Source organism: Aphelocoma coerulescens, chromosome 1 (genome assembly GCF_041296385.1).
Source record: "Aphelocoma coerulescens isolate FSJ_1873_10779 chromosome 1, UR_Acoe_1.0, whole genome shotgun sequence".
NCBI lineage: Eukaryota > Metazoa > Chordata > Aves > Passeriformes > Corvidae > Aphelocoma > Aphelocoma coerulescens.
The window spans coordinates 91160251-91177044 of NC_091013.1; the positions used below are offsets into that span (position 1 = coordinate 91160251).

Here is a 16794-nt window from a genome sequence, read left to right on the forward strand (position 1 = left end):
GTTGCTGGGTGATGTCAAAGTCCTTTTCTATTGGAAAAATAAAGCTTTACTGAGAGCAGGGACTCTGCTGTATCTGACCACAGGAACCACATCTCACAGCAAATTCATTACTGCCTGCATGACCTACATTTTAATTAGCCCCAAACAAATCCTTTCTGAGCCTGCTTCCCTCGCTACCCAGAATACCATGGCTGACTTCATCTGGATTGTTATGGGGTTAAAGCTCTACCAAACATTACTGCATTTTGGCAGCCCTTAGAGAGCAGCAGCAGGCACTGGTCATCTCCAGATAAAGAGATTTAACCTTACTCACGAGTCCAAACTCCCCACCAGACTCTCTTGCTATTCAGCATAGTTTTTCTTGGTGCATGCAAGCCAAACTAAGGGCAAGAATCCCTTGTTGAAGTTTTTCATATTTTGCTGCAGACATTTCTTCCCTTCAAGTTAAGGTCATTACTGAGAAGGACTTAAAGCTTTAACCACATTCACAGGTCAGGGACCTTCCAGCTCTGGGAGGTGTCACAACTTCACCATGTGGGTCAAGCTCTGCACCAAAGCGGATGGATGCTCTCAGTGCATTTATGAAGCAGCAGCAATGGTGGTGCAAAGTAAATGAGAAGGCCACAATGTTGAACAGAAAAAGGTGATCCAGTGGAAGGCATGACAGCAATTGCAAATGGCATTGCCAAGAGTCATACTTACCCTCCCGCCGCAGTTTGTCTTATGAGTAAAATGTGAGGGAGAAGAAAAAGGGAAATTATATTTTATTAGAGCAGAACTACATCCTCCACAAAGCTAAGGACATGAGGAAACAAGAGGAACTGAAGCCCCATTGGAAAAGTAATCATTTACTCAGCAGGCTCAGAAATCCTTTCAAGCAGTGAAACTTCACTATCTTTAAGACAGGGCTAATTATATCATAGAAAAAAACACCTCAGGGGACTGGGTGTCCCCTGCACACATGGCATCCATATGGTACTTTGGCTTTGCAAAACTGGCATCAATATTTACCACATCTGACACAAATCTACTCCTCCTAGTGCCATAATTCTTAACAGCTGAGATCTAAGGTTGGGTTCCCAAGTCTCCAACTACACACCTGTAGACAGAAGGGGTTTGCATGCCTCTCTATCAAGCTATGCACCCTCTGTCATTTTGAGAGTGTCATTCCGATTCTGAGATTGCACTAATTGCTGTGCTGTGCCCAGTTCTTGGGCTGGCACTCTAAAGCCACTAGTGGTGTGGAGCAATCAAGGCACAGTAACCTGGAACCTCTGTGATGCAAATGTCTTTGTGGGATGTGGCCATCCCTTAGGCAGTAACTCTGCAGGACACACTGCACTGTCACATCGAACCAGAAGAACTCGAAGAGAAACCTATGTGGTTATCGTGTCACTTCAGCCCAAATCACCACCCACACTCACCTCCAGGCTAGAAGCTACCCTTTGCATCAGCCCTTATTAGGATGATGTTGCCAAACAACACTTTGCCCAGTGCTTGTTTGTGTTCCTAATCTTCCTGAATGCCTGTGAATAGCTTGGCAAGGGAGCTCAGAGAGCTTTTACGAAGGAGCTTGGTGTATTCACAGGCAATCTGATACTGCACACACAAAAATGTATCTGAGGACCTCTGGTCACTTAGAGAGGCAACAGGCACTTGCTGGACAACAGAGGCACCCCAAAAGAGACACATGGACACCACTGAAAAAATATCCAACATGATCCAAACTTTCTCAGAGAGAGTGGCAGGAATCTACTTTGTGCCACTGCAGGGTGCCCACAAGCAGGGGAAAAAGGGGCAGTGCTCAATGGGTAAATACAAGTTCCTTGAATGAGCTAATCAGCTACAAATTATTGGCCATCTGTACTTGGGTGGCATTCAGGTTGCTTGAATTCAATTATCCACATAAGTACTGCACCTAACCTTGAAGATAGATGTGCTCTGAGCAGGGGGAGGTTGAACTGTAGAGCACCAGCCTAAACTTTTCTTCCAACATAAAATCTTCTACGATATCCAAGCTCCAGTCAGCTCTAAAGCATCCGAGAGGCACTTCTGTTTGCATAGCTGAAAGGCAATCTTGTCTCTGGCTGGCTCTGTTGACACCTCTGGTGACTGCCATGGATGCCCAGTGCACATGGAGACACCACCTCAAGCATGAATTTGGCCTGTTAACTTGCTAGTTTATCATTATAAATGGCAAGAAATTTCAATTATAAAGGGAGAAACTCAGTTCATCTAAGGTGGGAATAATTTTCTGGTTATACTCTTTTTGTCTAAACTGACAATGCAGGGGACTTAGGCATCATAGACAACAAAGTGTCTGAGTGAGAGATGCATTTGGAGGTCTCTATTCTCCTCCAAGTTTTGGGGACTTAGGGGTGCCTTTTCAGCACCCATGTCCCTTTCCTCCAGGATTGGACTCCATCTCTGAAAAGAAGAGAACGATATCTCCCAGAGAAGGGGCAAAAAGCAGTCAATCATATTAACAGCCTATGTAGCAGAGTGGTGTCTTCTCCATCACTGCCCAGCCCTAATCCAAAACCTTCCTATCAAAAGGCACTGGACATCAAGCAGTGGTGAACAAACAGACTTGATAAATAAAATTCTGCCCATACTCTGTTAGCTTATTTTATCTGTGAAGTCTGACTGTCTTGCAGTTCCCTCTGGCCTGAAAATCTAGTGGTCTCTAGAGCCTTTTAAAAGTTACATGACCAGCAGGCTTTGAAAAGGCCTTCAAAGGCCCAGTAGGAACTTACCTGAGTATATGAAAACAGTAGGATTTAAGAGTAATACTAGATTTTCCATATTTGCAGAGGCTGTTTGAGTACATTATCTAGCAGCAAACACACATGCACTCTGAATTTCTCTCTGAGGAACATGAATAAGACTACACAGCATAGAGAACACTGATAAAACCAGCACAGAGACTTGAATGCTGACTCCTGTCATGCTGGGGAGGTGGCCTTTGCGATGCTATCACAGAAAAGAGATGCAGTTCTGACTGGCTCCCTGTAAACCCCTCAATCTGTGAATGTCTGGGTTGGCAAGGCTGCACTGGGTCCACTGGGCATGACACGACTGAGCTGACCTAAGGAAGGACACTGCTGTCCCCAGAGATCAGCTGTCAGGATCCCAGGCAACCTAGGGCTAATATGCCATTAACACAGACTGGGAAGTTTTTTTAGAGGTGTTCTGGGAGTTGCTCACTTCTTTGTTCCCAGTTATTTCATACGTGCCCCTCTTCATCCTTTCTCCACCCCTTCCACCTCCAGCAATTGTTGTCTTCACCCGCTTGGGTTAAATAAGTTAATGGCTCAGGGGGAGAGGGCAGAAGGGTCACATCCAGCATGTAGTTTACACCTCTACAAAAGTTTTTGCTTTAGGATGACTACAACATGCTCATGGCCTGGGTTGAACTGGTTATTCTGTATGCAGAAAGCTAATGCACATGCCCAAAACCTCTACAGGGGTGGGACAGCAAGATGATGAGGACTTTGCCCATCACCTAACTCATAGGGTTTTTCACTGGGGCATACACAAGCTCTGAAATGTGTCCTCTAAAGTCAGAATCCCCTCACCACCTGGGACAAGGTGAAGGTAGAAACCCAGATGCTTAGTTCAATCAGGGGTCCCCCCAATGTGGGTTCCCCAGAGCTAAGGAAAGCAGGGGGTGGAGAGCAGAACGAGAGGTGGAGGTAAGGTGGACACTCACATAGATGAGGTGCTCCCGATAGCGAATCAGCAGGTTCCTGAGAATTCCTGCCTCATTCAGGTCCCCCAGGCGGATCATGTCCTCCACTCCATGGATGGATGTAGGGTGCATGGGTTTGATGTGGCTGGCATTCTGTGGGGAAATCCAGTGCTCCTGGGAAAAGAGCAGGGCCAGAGAAAGGTAAGTCAAATGAGAGACCACTTGGATGAAAGACACAAACAGCCCACCCCAAACAGAAGGACCAGATGGAAGAATGTACACAAGAGACTATCAGCACATGTGCCACAGCTTCTACTTCTGGGGTAAGGCAGTGATGAGTTTGAAAGATTTGTAACAGAAGAAGAAAAACATCTTTTTATTGGAGTTTTACTGGAGCAGCAAGAGACTAGAGACACAAGCCATCCTGGCAGGAGCCTCCTCCAGGGCAACGTGTTCATCCAGCACATCAGGGGAGTTTATAACAAAAAGCAGATTTGTCTTCCCCTTCACAACTGCATTTTCACATCCCTGGTTAACCCTCTGCCACAAAATACTGTTGAGCAGAGAGAAGATGATTTAGAAAAGGAGAGAGGGATGGCAAAGTCATACTTTTATTGGCAATGTTATTTAGACTCACCACTTCTAAGGGCTTCACAAGCCACTCCAAATTGCACACAAGGACCCTGCCAAACCAAGTCTCTTTCTATCACCCTTGAAGGGAGTGAGAGCATTTACAATTACCCCAGTAAGAAAAACAAAAGAAGCATGGAGAACCACCTTCTGCTTGTGATAGAGACCTTACTCTAAAATAGCCACCATTGCACAAAAGTAGAGGTGGGAAATTGAAGGAGAACCAATGTTCGGGCACATCAGGCATTGGTAGGAGGTCAGGAAGGACTGGATATAAACAGAGGAACCTCAGGCTTAGGAGGGTTTGCACAAATAACTATCTAAATGTGTTTTGGGGGCTTCTGCTACCATTGTACTCAAGAAGCTTCTCAATCTTGCACTCCCAGTACAGCCACAAAAGTAGGGACACAACACTGTCTTGTCTTTACAAATAGAAAACTATGGCACAGTTGATTCCCAAGGACATATGAGAAGCCCATAATGCAGTCAGTTATCATGGCCCTCGGACCCCTGTCCCAGCAAGGTCACAGAGCTGAAGAAGGGACATCACAAGCCTTTGTACATACATTGCCCTCATCATCCACGACTTGGATCTGTCCAGAGTCACACAGTTTAACCACTGCTCCAATGGGGACGTCGAATTCCCGTCCGGTTTTGAGGTCCATCCACACATAATCCCCCTGGAAACAAAGACAGCACAGTTATACTCAGTGCTGCAGGAAGTTCAGCATCCCTTGGGATACAAGTTGTTGATGTTTGGCACCCAAATCGTTAGCACAAGTCAAATGACTTCCCTTGCAAACCACAAACCACCCCTTTTCATAGAAGCTCAGGAAAGAAGGTGCTTTGTGTGTGGCACCTGGGTGCGTGGTTTAGTGGTGAACATGCTGGTGCTGGGTTAATGGTAGGATTTGATGATCTTAGAAGTCTTTTCCAACCTGAATGACTCCCTGTCTCTGTGAAATCCCCTGCAAGGTGCCAGCAACAGGGCATGGTCCACACAGCAAACATGCACTGCCCTAAGTCTCTGCTCCTCAAACTTGTGAGTGGTTGTTGGTCACAGAATGCATCCAGCAGAAACAGGTTACAGAACAGTGGTACAGGCAGAAAAAAACACCCAGGTAGAGGTTTTCCTCTGTGTAATGTACAAACCTAGGAAGTCACAACTTAGGAGATGATTTTGAGTTCTGCTAAGCCTTATCTGGAGGCTTGTGGCACCTTTTTTCCTGGCAGATAACAATTACCAGATATTCCTTGGAAACTTCTGAAAAGGGAATGACTAAAGATGGGTTAAGAAGATAGAGGCAGCTGTATGTTCTTCTTCAGGAGTTCTTCCAGCTACAGCAATGTGTAGGCGGGCTGTTTGTATTTAATACTTCTCAGTGGATTTTATCTGCTGCAAGCAATTTCACTTGAGTTCTGAAGCTGTGCAAAGTTTTAGCATCCCTAAACCCAAAAGGCTGTGTCCTTTTACATGTTTCAAATGTTTTACCTCTTTCATTTGAGACCTCTGTGTTTTCATTTTGAAAGACACAGCAAGCAGTTGACCCCTATGTACCCACTCCATGTCACTACTGATCCTATGTACCTCTGTCAGTCCTGCTGGGCAGGGACTATCTGCTCATCAGCTCTGCAGATATTAAATTACTCAAATGCAAAAAAGCTTTTTAAAAAGCTGTTTTTCTCAATACAAAAGCAAACTCCAAAATAACTCCAAACTAAAGCCCCAAGCAGGACCCACACTGGAACAAAACAGAATTATTTCCCACCCCTATTCTCAGTGGGAAAAGGCATCAAAATTGAGAGCAATCTAGTTGTCAGGTGTGTTTTCATTCATGCAGCTGAGATTAATATGGTGGACTTGTAGCCCCACCTAAACCCACATTCCTGGGGACCAGCTCCACTTGTACCTACTAAGCATGATGCAAATGCAGTATCTACCTTTTGAAGTCCTGAAGAACTGCTGGGAGAGGGAGAAGGGAAAACCAGGATGTATCACTTTGCATGTGCTCTGATATAACCCCTTTCCTGAGTATCCACTATCAACCATTTCTGTGGACAGAGCATATTTAGAGATTTGGTTTGGCCCAACAGGCTGCTAAATAACCTTCATCTCTCTGCTGGGCGGTGGGAATTGGAGACATCACCATCCAAGTCATCATTCACTAAGAATTCCAAGAGACACAAAACTCTGAGTACCACCAGAATGTAAGTTTATACTCAGGGATCCACACATGGAGAAACTACACACCTGGAATCCCCAACCATTTTGTGGCAGACTCTACCCTTGGCAGCTCCTTGCTAGGTTTTCACTAGGATATCAACAAAGTCATCCTGCTCACATGGAGCTCAGGATCCAGTCCTTAGTTTGGGTTTTCATTTCCTCAAAGGGTTGTGCTACAGCTAGAAGTATCTTTATCCAGCTCATAAAAATATAATATTCATATCTTTTTCTCATTAACTGTCTTATCCTCACATCTCATAACTTAATTAAAAAGGAAAAAAAGTCACAACTAATGAATACAGTGTCAGGAGCAGATACATTATAAATCCATATATATTAATATTTATTTTTTAGCTTCTTTGATCCAAGACTCAAACATTTCAGAATGTTCAGCACTGTTATCCTCTCTGCACCACTGGGCAAATTCATGCACACAGTGGGTAACCTGATCAAGGTGTCAGCAAGAGACGAGCCAGGTTGCTTGGTCCCAGCTCAGCAGAAAACCTTTCCAACACCTTAGCAGCTCTGTAAAAATTGCTCTTGATCAAAACCCCAAGAACTGTAATGCTGTCTTTTTTTAAAAAAAAAATCTCTAATATTGAATAGCTGTAAAAGCAGCCTGCTTCATATGTGCATTACCACACAGCTGAGATAAAAGGCAGTCTGCCCTCCCCAAGGTAAATTGATACTCTACTACCACTAAGAAAACTTCTATGCTTTGTCTGCCGAATGCACAGAGTGCTCGTTCCCTCAAACTGCTCTTTCTAAACCCATTAAAGTGCAGTTCTTAATACTGGTGAAAGAAGTCTTATGGGATGGGCTAAGCTGGTAAGCTCAGGAAGGTTGGGGGGTTATAAAATAACATCACTTATTAAGAGTGCTGACCCATTTCCTTTTCTGACTTTAATCAATTTCATATAAACCCTATGGAAGTCAGCTACATTCCTTCTGCTGAAGCAATCACCTCTGGATCAGCCCCAAACCCAGCAGATATATTGGGGATTTCAGGGCAAATCGGGGTGATTCATGCATTTACCAGCTGTGGCTTGTGAGTTGCATAACCTGCCTCATGTCTAAACTGGTGCAGTTTATCTTCCAAAATACATGACAAAGTACTGGAGAAGTGAGAATACCACCAGACCCTTCACAACATGAACATGGTCTGCCTCTTCCTCCTCAATGCAGCCAGTGGGTTTTAGCACCCTTTCAAACTAGAAAAATCTTCCAAATTGCTCTGGGGCAGACCCTCAGGACTTCACAAACTGGGGGCAGTGACAACCAAACAGTGGTGCAAGATGAGAAAACACCACACACAGATCCACACAATTCACAAAGAGGATCTTAAGGAGGAGCTTCCAAATGTGAAGAGCAAGAAGGTTGCTCTGCAGGGGAGCTACAGTGCTTGGGGGGGGGGGACAAAGGAGGAAGGTGAGAGAAGCTGGCGTAAGCAGTACAAGGATCCCATCAACAGCAAGACAGATTTCAAAGTAAGCCTGAAAGCTTCCAGCCATGCTCAGGGCTTGGGACCCCCTATCTTACCGCTAAAATGGTCGTGGGCTTCAGGACCTGGTTGACATTGCGAAGTAGTGTCCATCTGCCCTGGTCTCTCTCCTGATCTTCCACCACCTCAGGGCACGGCTGCATGAAAACGACTTTCTTCTTCTTCAACATCTCCAAAAGTTTGCAGTGGTATTTGTCCCTGTCTCTGCTTTCTACGTGTATTCCACCATGAATGCCAGAATGCGGTGCCCGGTTTGCTCTAGACCTGCAGCACGATCATGCCTGCTGCTCACAGGACACCCTCTGACCTGATTCACAATATGGCTCTTGGTAAAGATCTTCTCCTAGCAGGAAAATTCCCACGCACCAGCCATGGTCCTCCCCTGGCCAGCTGACACGCTCACTGTATATGACCTGTGGGAATCTCAAAGCAAACTGTACAACTTTGCTTCTCTTCACTTAAATTCTTCCAGTCTCTCCAGCAAGGGCTAATACTCGGTCAGGGACCTGAAGGACACTGCAACTACCCGTTCTGCAAAAACAACTGCAGGATTAACAGGAAACCTCTTCATTTCCCCAGGACTTCTCTCCGTTACCTTCCTTTCTTAGTGAAATAACCGTCTGCCAGCTTGAGGACTTTCAGCACAGAACACTCTGGGATACTTATTAATCCACAAATGCAGTCAGTCCCCATGCAACACATGGCATTTAATTAACCTAATACCTTTACATACCAAATTAACCAAAGCGCAACGGGAACTCAAAACCAGAGGCCATCTGCATTTTCTTTAAACTGATCGCCTTGAGTAGATCCATAGCAACTGAATTTTAAATAATTGAGTGGAAGGTGTTCAGCACAGCACGGCCTCTGTGCCTAGAGGTGAGAGGAGAGCCTGTGCTGTGGATGAAAATGGGCTCAATACAAGGACCATGGAGATAATGAGGTTGCACTGACTCTACACCTGCCAGCTCCACAGACCCCTTTCTGCAATCACTCCTTCTCTATAGGGAGGACTGTTCTAGTAAGGACTAATCAGGACCACTGGCCCAGCCCAGTTTTGGGCAGCCTCAGGTTTGCTTTTTCCTTGTCCTATCTTAGATACACTTGAAATGTCTCATTTTCATCTAAGAAAGGCTTTTCTGGTCATGTAGAGGATTTCAGACCACTATAGCTGGGCCCCAATTTCTTCCATTAAAACTTTGAATCTAAAGCACTGCTATTTATACAGACCAGAGCAATGCATGACTAGGTAACAGCGCAGCTGCTAAGACATTCTCATTTATCACTGTTTTAATGTAAAGCTCTGATGATGCCTTGATTCCATGGAGTTTTGAATCTATTTGTCCATGAAGAGCACAACATAGGGACACGGTTTATTGGTAGGCCCGGCAGCATTAGGCTAATGGTTCGATTTGATGAACTTAGAGGTCTTTTCCAACCTTAATGACTCTGTGATTTTACATACTTGGAGGAAAGCTTTCTAGATAAAGGAAGGCTTCATAGGTACCCTTCATGGGACACAGTCTCCAAGGACAACAGCAGGTGATGGGTACATTAAACACATAAAGAGCTAGTTATGCACAACCATGAGCAGCAGTGACAACATTGAGGCAACCCTTGCCCAAAGGGCAGGCCATGTTGTAGGTTTAAACTGTATTACAAAGCCGCAGGACAATAAGGTGTATAATTCTTGTGGCTGTTCAGGGAAAGTAAGGAAGAGATCATGTCTCATGGATAAGAAGCCAGGTGAAGATTAATTAGATGGATCTCCACCAAAGAAGTAAGTAAAAATGTACATGAGGCATGAAAAAGGGGACAGAGTGAATGTAGCAATCCCTGGGGAGATGTCTGCCTCCAGCATGACCTGAACACACAGTGCTGTAAATGACTGTGGTTTTGCTCCCCTAGAAAGTAGAAGATAGATGTCAAATTGAAGCTAAAAAATGAGAGGATCCACAAGGAAGAAAGGAATGATTAAATATATAAAAAGGGATCCAGAAGATGGGCTCTTTGGATAAAAGTGGGGTCCTACAGAGGCTCTCTGTTCACCACAACACCTTTCCTCACTGTGCTCTGCCATGGAAACTGGAGCAGTGTGGGAGCAGCAGATCCAAGAGAGCAGCTGGGGTATTTATCTCACCTTGCACTGGAGCAGACAATACCATAATTGCTCAGCCATACCCTGTACCATATTTCTGAGGCTGTGTGTCCCAGTGTGCTGCCAAAGAGTAAGCCGAGGAGCACAGGACTGATTTGCCCTAGGTTATCCTTGGAAGAGGATCCAAAGGATAGATAGGACCCTAGAGGGCTGAAACCAGCCTCTGCAGTCCTATTATATGAGTGTGCTTATTTTTCTTCTGGCACTGGGGCTGCTGAAGATCTATAATTTCACACATTAGCACTATATTTTTTGCATTGCTCCTCTGCTAGCAGATTTTCTGGGGACTCTTAGGCAGAGTCACAAGTGTCAGCCAGAGACACCTCACATTTGCAGTGAGGTTTGCCTGAATGACCCGAGCATGCTGCCTCCTGGAAACGGGAAACCCCATTCCTCGGAAGAGATGGCCTGGCTTGGAAACCAGCCTCCCTTCTCTATGCATCCAGAGGCAGAGGAACAGCACTAAGCCTCCTATCAGCCTGCTTTTTCTGAGGAAATGTGTTATGCCTTATGTGGGAAACAAATAAACACGCTTAGTACAATGAGGGGAGGGCCACGGTGGAGGAAAATAAACCTTTATCTGGCTGGCAGCCTGTCAGCAATGCCATCCGGTTTAGATTACAGCTCTCCGGGGTAACATTAGACCCTTCCCTGCAGAGACAGAAGTATGAGCCAGAAGAGCCATGCTGGACCCTGCTCTGATGATTTACTACACCTCTGCAGCAGCAGGCACAGCTGAGATCAAGGTCCTGCTGTGACATGCTTTGTGCATATTCATAGTAAATAAATGTTTATCCTAAAGAATTGATGTGACACAGACAATAAGTTTATGCTGCTGCTGAGGCCTGAGTTCCCATTAAGTGCTATTGCAGTGGCATGGACCTTACTGCTGGAGAAATAAAGGAAATTTTAACTGCAGGAAGCACCCTCACAGCAGGTGAACCACCTCATTTAATGAAAGCTTGGGTTTCTTTGCCCCAGCCTGTTTTTCACTCGCAAAGAAAATGCATCAGACACTACCAGGGCTGAAGAAGTGTTCTTGAATTAATCATTTTGCAGCTACCACTGAAAAGCTGAGTTATTCAGTGACAAAAGGTCAGGTACAACTCAACTAACCCAGTGTTCACCTCTGAGCAAGGCATCCAGACCTTTGCTGGATGATCACCCCTTTCAAATTAAATATCCTAGCTTAGCCTAGCCTACTCTACATTCAAGGCAAAAAAAAAAAAAAGACACTTCTATGGTCACCAAAGCAAGTAATTAAACTAGGCCAGATGATGCTGACCTAAAGGAGAGTGTGAAGAGGATACTCTTCACAGTCTTTGGAGCTACAAACTACAGTACATGTGTCCAAGGCTAGCTAAGGTGGCTCCTACCCATTGCATGGATACTGAAAATTCCTAAGGGCTGATACTCAGGTAAATTGCTGAAGGATATGGAAAAATCAGTGGCAGAAGCTGTCTGTGGTCTCAGGCCAGCAGTTACTCCCTGGAGCACTAAAACTTGCTTTTCTAAAATAAGAAAGATGATACCCTGCAGAATAGCTGCTGATGCACTGTGTGGGCCAAATGTTATCTGTGGGCCATACCTCTAAAAACTGAGGTAAACCAACCTGTTTGTGATGTTTGTTGCTTGTTTTTTTTAAAATGGAAACAGGCACAATCACGTATCCAGGTTTCCAGAGCTGAGTCTTTTACTCCCTTCCTGCTCATCCTTGAAGAATGAAAATCCTTGCACGTGACACCAGTGCAAACATAGGGTATTCCCCCAGCTCCATTCAGAGTGATTTAGACAACAGACTGAAATCCAAATGTACTGGTGCACTGCCCCTTATTATGCCAGTTAGGACTTGCAGCAGCTACCTGAATTGTTCAGGCAGTAGAGCATCCATGCTCTACTAAAAACACTTATCATCACCTCCAGGTATCACCTGTCTGATTCAGTTCAGCTCGCAATTACACAGGTGTACCCTGCTCAGTTTAATGGACCTCCTCCTGGATTCAGAGCTGTGCAATCCAAGGGAGAATCAGGACTGCTCATCACTACTCTTTGCACTCATCTTTAGATGTGCATTTGCCACCATCACCAGGAAAATGTAGAAAAGGAAGAAAAAGCTTGCATTTCTGCTTAACAACAAATGATAACGTAGAGGAGAAGCGCACATGCTGGTAGTTGGTAACACTAATAATTTTCCTGTTTCATAGAAGATTCCTTTCACAATTTCTTATAGCACATCAGGCACCAGCTGTCAGCCAAGGTAACGAGCTACACACAAAGGCTTCCTGAAGCAAAGGGAGAGATGCAAGAGGAGTTGTTAAATAATTCAATAATCGATGCACTGCTTACTCGCCCTGTAACTCTGATACTGACAGGAGTGAAAAAAACCTCCCACAAATGTGGCACTCATCCCAACATTCTCCTGTTTGGTGCTGAAGGATAGTCAAAGGCTCTGGGAGCAAAAATGATGGATTTAGTCAGATTTACAAGGGTGCGACTTAGTGCGGTGTAATGAGGCTCAGCTCCCAGTGATGCCTGACCTCTTCCCTGGCTTTTGGCAAGGAGCTTGTTGTTGACTTGTTTCGGACCTCTTGGCTCAGGAGTGGATTTTAAGCATGCAGACAAACAGGGAGATAGAAGATTTAATCCGTGACGCCTATGGCATTACTGTCACAGTTGAAGTGGAGAATCTGGCAATCCGTTGATGCTACAAGCAGATGAGGCTGTCCCCGGGTGTCACCCACCCAAATGCTGTGCCAGAGCCCTGCGTATCAGACCTCACACAAAAAGCTGATGGATGCTGCTTAGGATGTGATTGAAAAATCTGCTAAGATGCAGAAGTGGAACAGGAAGTGAAGACTGAGCCTTTTAGCCCCATGGCCGGGTCCTGTCCTAAATGCAAATGGAAGAAATCCAAATGAAGACATCAGAGCAATCATAAGAAGTACTAATCTGGAAAACTGGGTTGAGGGAAGATAAAAACAGGAGGAATCAGAAGGGGAGCACTTTAGGATGGGAGCACGTAATTCAGTACTGTTTGACCAAGACATATTCCTTCAGGTCCTAGGAGTAAGAGGTTGCTGGGTACCACTCTGGGAACTTTCTAAATCTGCCAGGAACAGTCACTCCCATACCCCCAGAGAACCAAGGGTGCAGCTAAATCTTCCTAGTTTGTAACAGCAGGCATGATGGAAACTCCTAGTCCTTACCATCCAGAATGCATCACTTCGGATATTTTTCTATAAATGTATGTTTTCTGTATGTCAAGTTTTAGGAAGATGGTACTAAGGGAATGCTATCTCCTTCTCTAAGCATAGCTTGGGAGGGATGCTGGTTCCAAGAGGTCCCTAAGGCTGGACAGTTCAGCTGTCTGTTCACATCCCTTTGATGGTACCGAGGTCTGTAGTGCAGTAGATATACCTTAAGGATGAGATGACACCAGAGGACAAGCTGGAGGAGTGGGTCCATGGGAACCTCATGAGATTCAATAAGGCCAAGCACAAGGTTCTGCACCTGGGTCAGAGCAACCCCCAGGGCCCATAGAGGGCGAGGGATAAAGGGATTGAGAGCGACCCTGAGGAGAAGGACAGGGTGGATGAAAAACTGGACGTGACCCAACAATGTGCACTGGCAGCCCAGAATGCCAACTGCAGCCTGGGCTGCATCCCCAGCAGTGTGGCCAGCAGGCCAAGAGAGAGGATTCTTTCCCCTGCACCTCCATTCTGGTGAGACTCCACCTGCTCTGGGGCGCCCAAGATAAGAAGGACATGGACCTGCTGGGGTGAGTCCAGAGGAGGCCATGACAACGCTCAGATGGCTGGAGCACCTCTGCTATGGAGACAAATGGAGAGAGTTGGGGTGTTCAGTATGGAGAAGAGAAGGTTCCAGGAAGAACTTAGAGCCTCTTACAGTACCAAAAAGAAGATCCAAGAAAAAGCTAGAGAGGGACTTTTGACAAGGTCATGTAGCGATATGACAAGGGGGAATGGCTTCAAGTTGAAGTAGGGTTGCTTTAGGCTACAAGAAAGCTGGGGACAAACCTTTTAGCAGGAAAAGGGGGTAATGGTTTTAAACAAAAGGAAGAGAGATTTAGATTGGATGTTAGGAAGAAGTTAATTTACAGTGAGGGTGGTGAAACATTGGTACAGGTTGCCCAGAGAGGTGGTGGATGCTCCACCTCTGGAAGCTTTCAAGATCAGGTTGGACAGGGCTCTGTGCAACATGATACAGTGAAGATGTCCGTGCTCATTGCAGGGGGACTGGACTAGATCAGCCTAAAAGAATCTATGATTTTTTTCTTTGATTTGATCCCCAGTGGACTAGCTCAGGGCATTAACCCAGCAGCAACATTTTCATGCGTTTCTGCAAAGTGTTTTGCTGGTTTAGTCCCTGAACTGGCTCCCCAGGCAAACAGCACAGCCTCAGTGCAGGAGCAGGGAGAGCAGCAAGAACACAGAACTGGCAGCATGGCTGGGGGAGTGGAGCTGCTGCCTGTGAGGTACCTGCAGTGGCATCACTAAGCACAGCTGGATGGAGGCTCTGCCACACTCACGGATGAGCTCTATTCCCTGGATGAAGGCAGAGAACTGTTTGATTTGATTAATGAAAGCAGAATCTCAGCTGATGAGCATAAGAGCCACAGAACTATGTAACAGATGGAGGTAAATAGGTATGTCTGCAAAACATTTTTCTGCCTCTGAGGCATACAGCCTTTTCAAGATCACAACAATTCGCAGAAAGGACAGTTTGAATTACATTGTACAGTACTGATAAAGGAGAAAAATAATAAAAAAAGAAGATGATACACAGAAATGTAAATTGGAAGGGATGTTTCTAATCCTGGCTCATGCAGGCTGTTCAAAGAAGCCTAAAAACAACCACATGAATTTAATTGTTTTGGCTGATTTTATTCCTTTGGAAACAAAGAATATTTTCCCACCATCTGCGATAAAAATATCTTTTACTTTTCACATGCAACCTGTCAAATTCTCTTTCAGAGTTTTAGCTTTATCTTCCATGCTGGGGGAAGATGCTTTCTGCTTAATTTCTTTACTTCAGGCTCTCCTTTGCTCCTCCCTGCCTTTTCACCACCTCACTGAGACCTAGTCTGCAATTAGCTCCTGCGTACCAAAGAGATGTGAGACCATTGTAATCTGCACAGCAATTCCTGCATAAACGAAGATGCAGACTTAGTAGAAAGAAGTGCTTAATCGTACTGCAAATATATTATTTTCCTATATAGTAGTAGTCTATACTCATGTAAATGCAATTTTCCCACCAGAAATGTGTCTGTGCTAAGGGTTTGCATTAGCCAAAGCCACGATCTGTCTAGACAAGCCCTACTACTTAAATAGAATATCTCATCTTTGGAAATATGGAATGAAAGGGGAGTAATGCTACTTTTCCTTCATTGCCACACCACATCTGAGCAGATCTGTCCTTTTTGCACACTATCTTTGCTTACCCACTGAGGGTTGTGATGATTACTGAGGAGAGTGAGGGGTTCTGGAGGGAGGTTAGTTTGCAGTTCAGTCACTAGCATTCTGAGGGAATTTGTGGTATGACTGCTGAAGGGAGAAGCTGACTACTCCAGGGGTGTGTTCAAAAAGCCAGCCCCTAAGAGGAATGGATGGCAGGAGGAAGCATAACTGAAAACAAACAAACTGTGCTGGCAATGCTTGTGATGCAATTCAAAACATCTCGATACTGGTCTTTGTTCCTTAGATGCCAGCAACAAGGGTGCAGAGGTGCTGCAATGCAAGTAGCATCCTTCCAAAAGGAGAAAAGATACTCCAAGATGTAAAAAACCTGGGTTTTGGTATTGTTCTGCAGGGAGAAGGGAAAGCTCCTGGGTGACCTTTATTGTGACCTTTCAGTACCTAAAGGGACTATAAGAGAGACGGAGAGGGACTTTTGAAAAGGGCATGTAGGGATGGAACAAAGGGAAATAGCTTTTAACTGACAGAGGGCAGGTTTAGATTAGATATCAGGAATAAATTCTTGACAGTGAGGGTAGTGAGGCACTGGAAGAAGTTGCCCAATGAAGGTGTGGCAGTCCCAAACCCAGAAGTGTTCAAGGACAGGTTGGGTGGGGCTTTGAGCAACCTGATCTAGGGGGAAGGTGTCCCTGTCCATTGCAGAGGATTGTAATGACATGGTCTGTGGGGTCCCTTCCAAGCCAAACCATTCTATGATATGATTCTCTGAAAAAACTCTTGAGAACATTAAGCACACGATTGTTTTTTCAGAATGAAATAGAAAACAAAAGAATCCCACAAGTACTTATCAAAACCCAGAAAAATAATCTGGATTTCATTGCTTGCTTTGTGGTTTTGAAGACTCCAGAGTTGCCTCCATACAAGATCACCTTGAAAAGGAAACTCAGAGAAGGTTGCTAATTGCAACCATTTGCCTGGATTCTTCAATCCCCCTGCCTACAGTATTGGAAAAACTTCCCATAGTGCTGATGGTGGGTCCCTCCGAGGGAGGAGGCGGACCAGCTGCAGAGCTGCGCAGCACAATACCAGCCCCATCTGCTGTAACTCTCTGGAATTACCAAATGCATCAGGAGACTTGCTTCTGATGATTCCGCC

The 16794-nt window shown here is 45.1% G+C and overlaps 1 protein-coding gene across 2 annotated transcripts in view; it reads right to left on the bottom strand.

Moving 5' to 3' along the window:
* MYO7A (myosin VIIA) overlaps positions 1-8635 on the bottom strand; it is a 63532-nt gene extending 54897 nt beyond the window's left edge. The window contains exons 1-4 of one of the 2 annotated variants that reach the window (XM_069016865.1): positions 8085-8635; positions 4888-5001; positions 3713-3865; positions 703-720 (exon numbers count right to left, since the gene is read on the bottom strand). In XM_069016865.1, coding sequence (XP_068872966.1) covers positions 703-720; positions 3713-3865; positions 4888-5001; positions 8085-8216 — 417 coding nt within the window. In that variant the 5' untranslated portion in view covers positions 8217-8635. The remainder of the gene's footprint in view (positions 1-702; positions 721-3712; positions 3866-4887; positions 5002-8084) is intronic. The other variant, XM_069016874.1, reaches the window with a different exon arrangement.
* Between the last annotated feature and the right edge of the window lie 8159 nt (positions 8636-16794).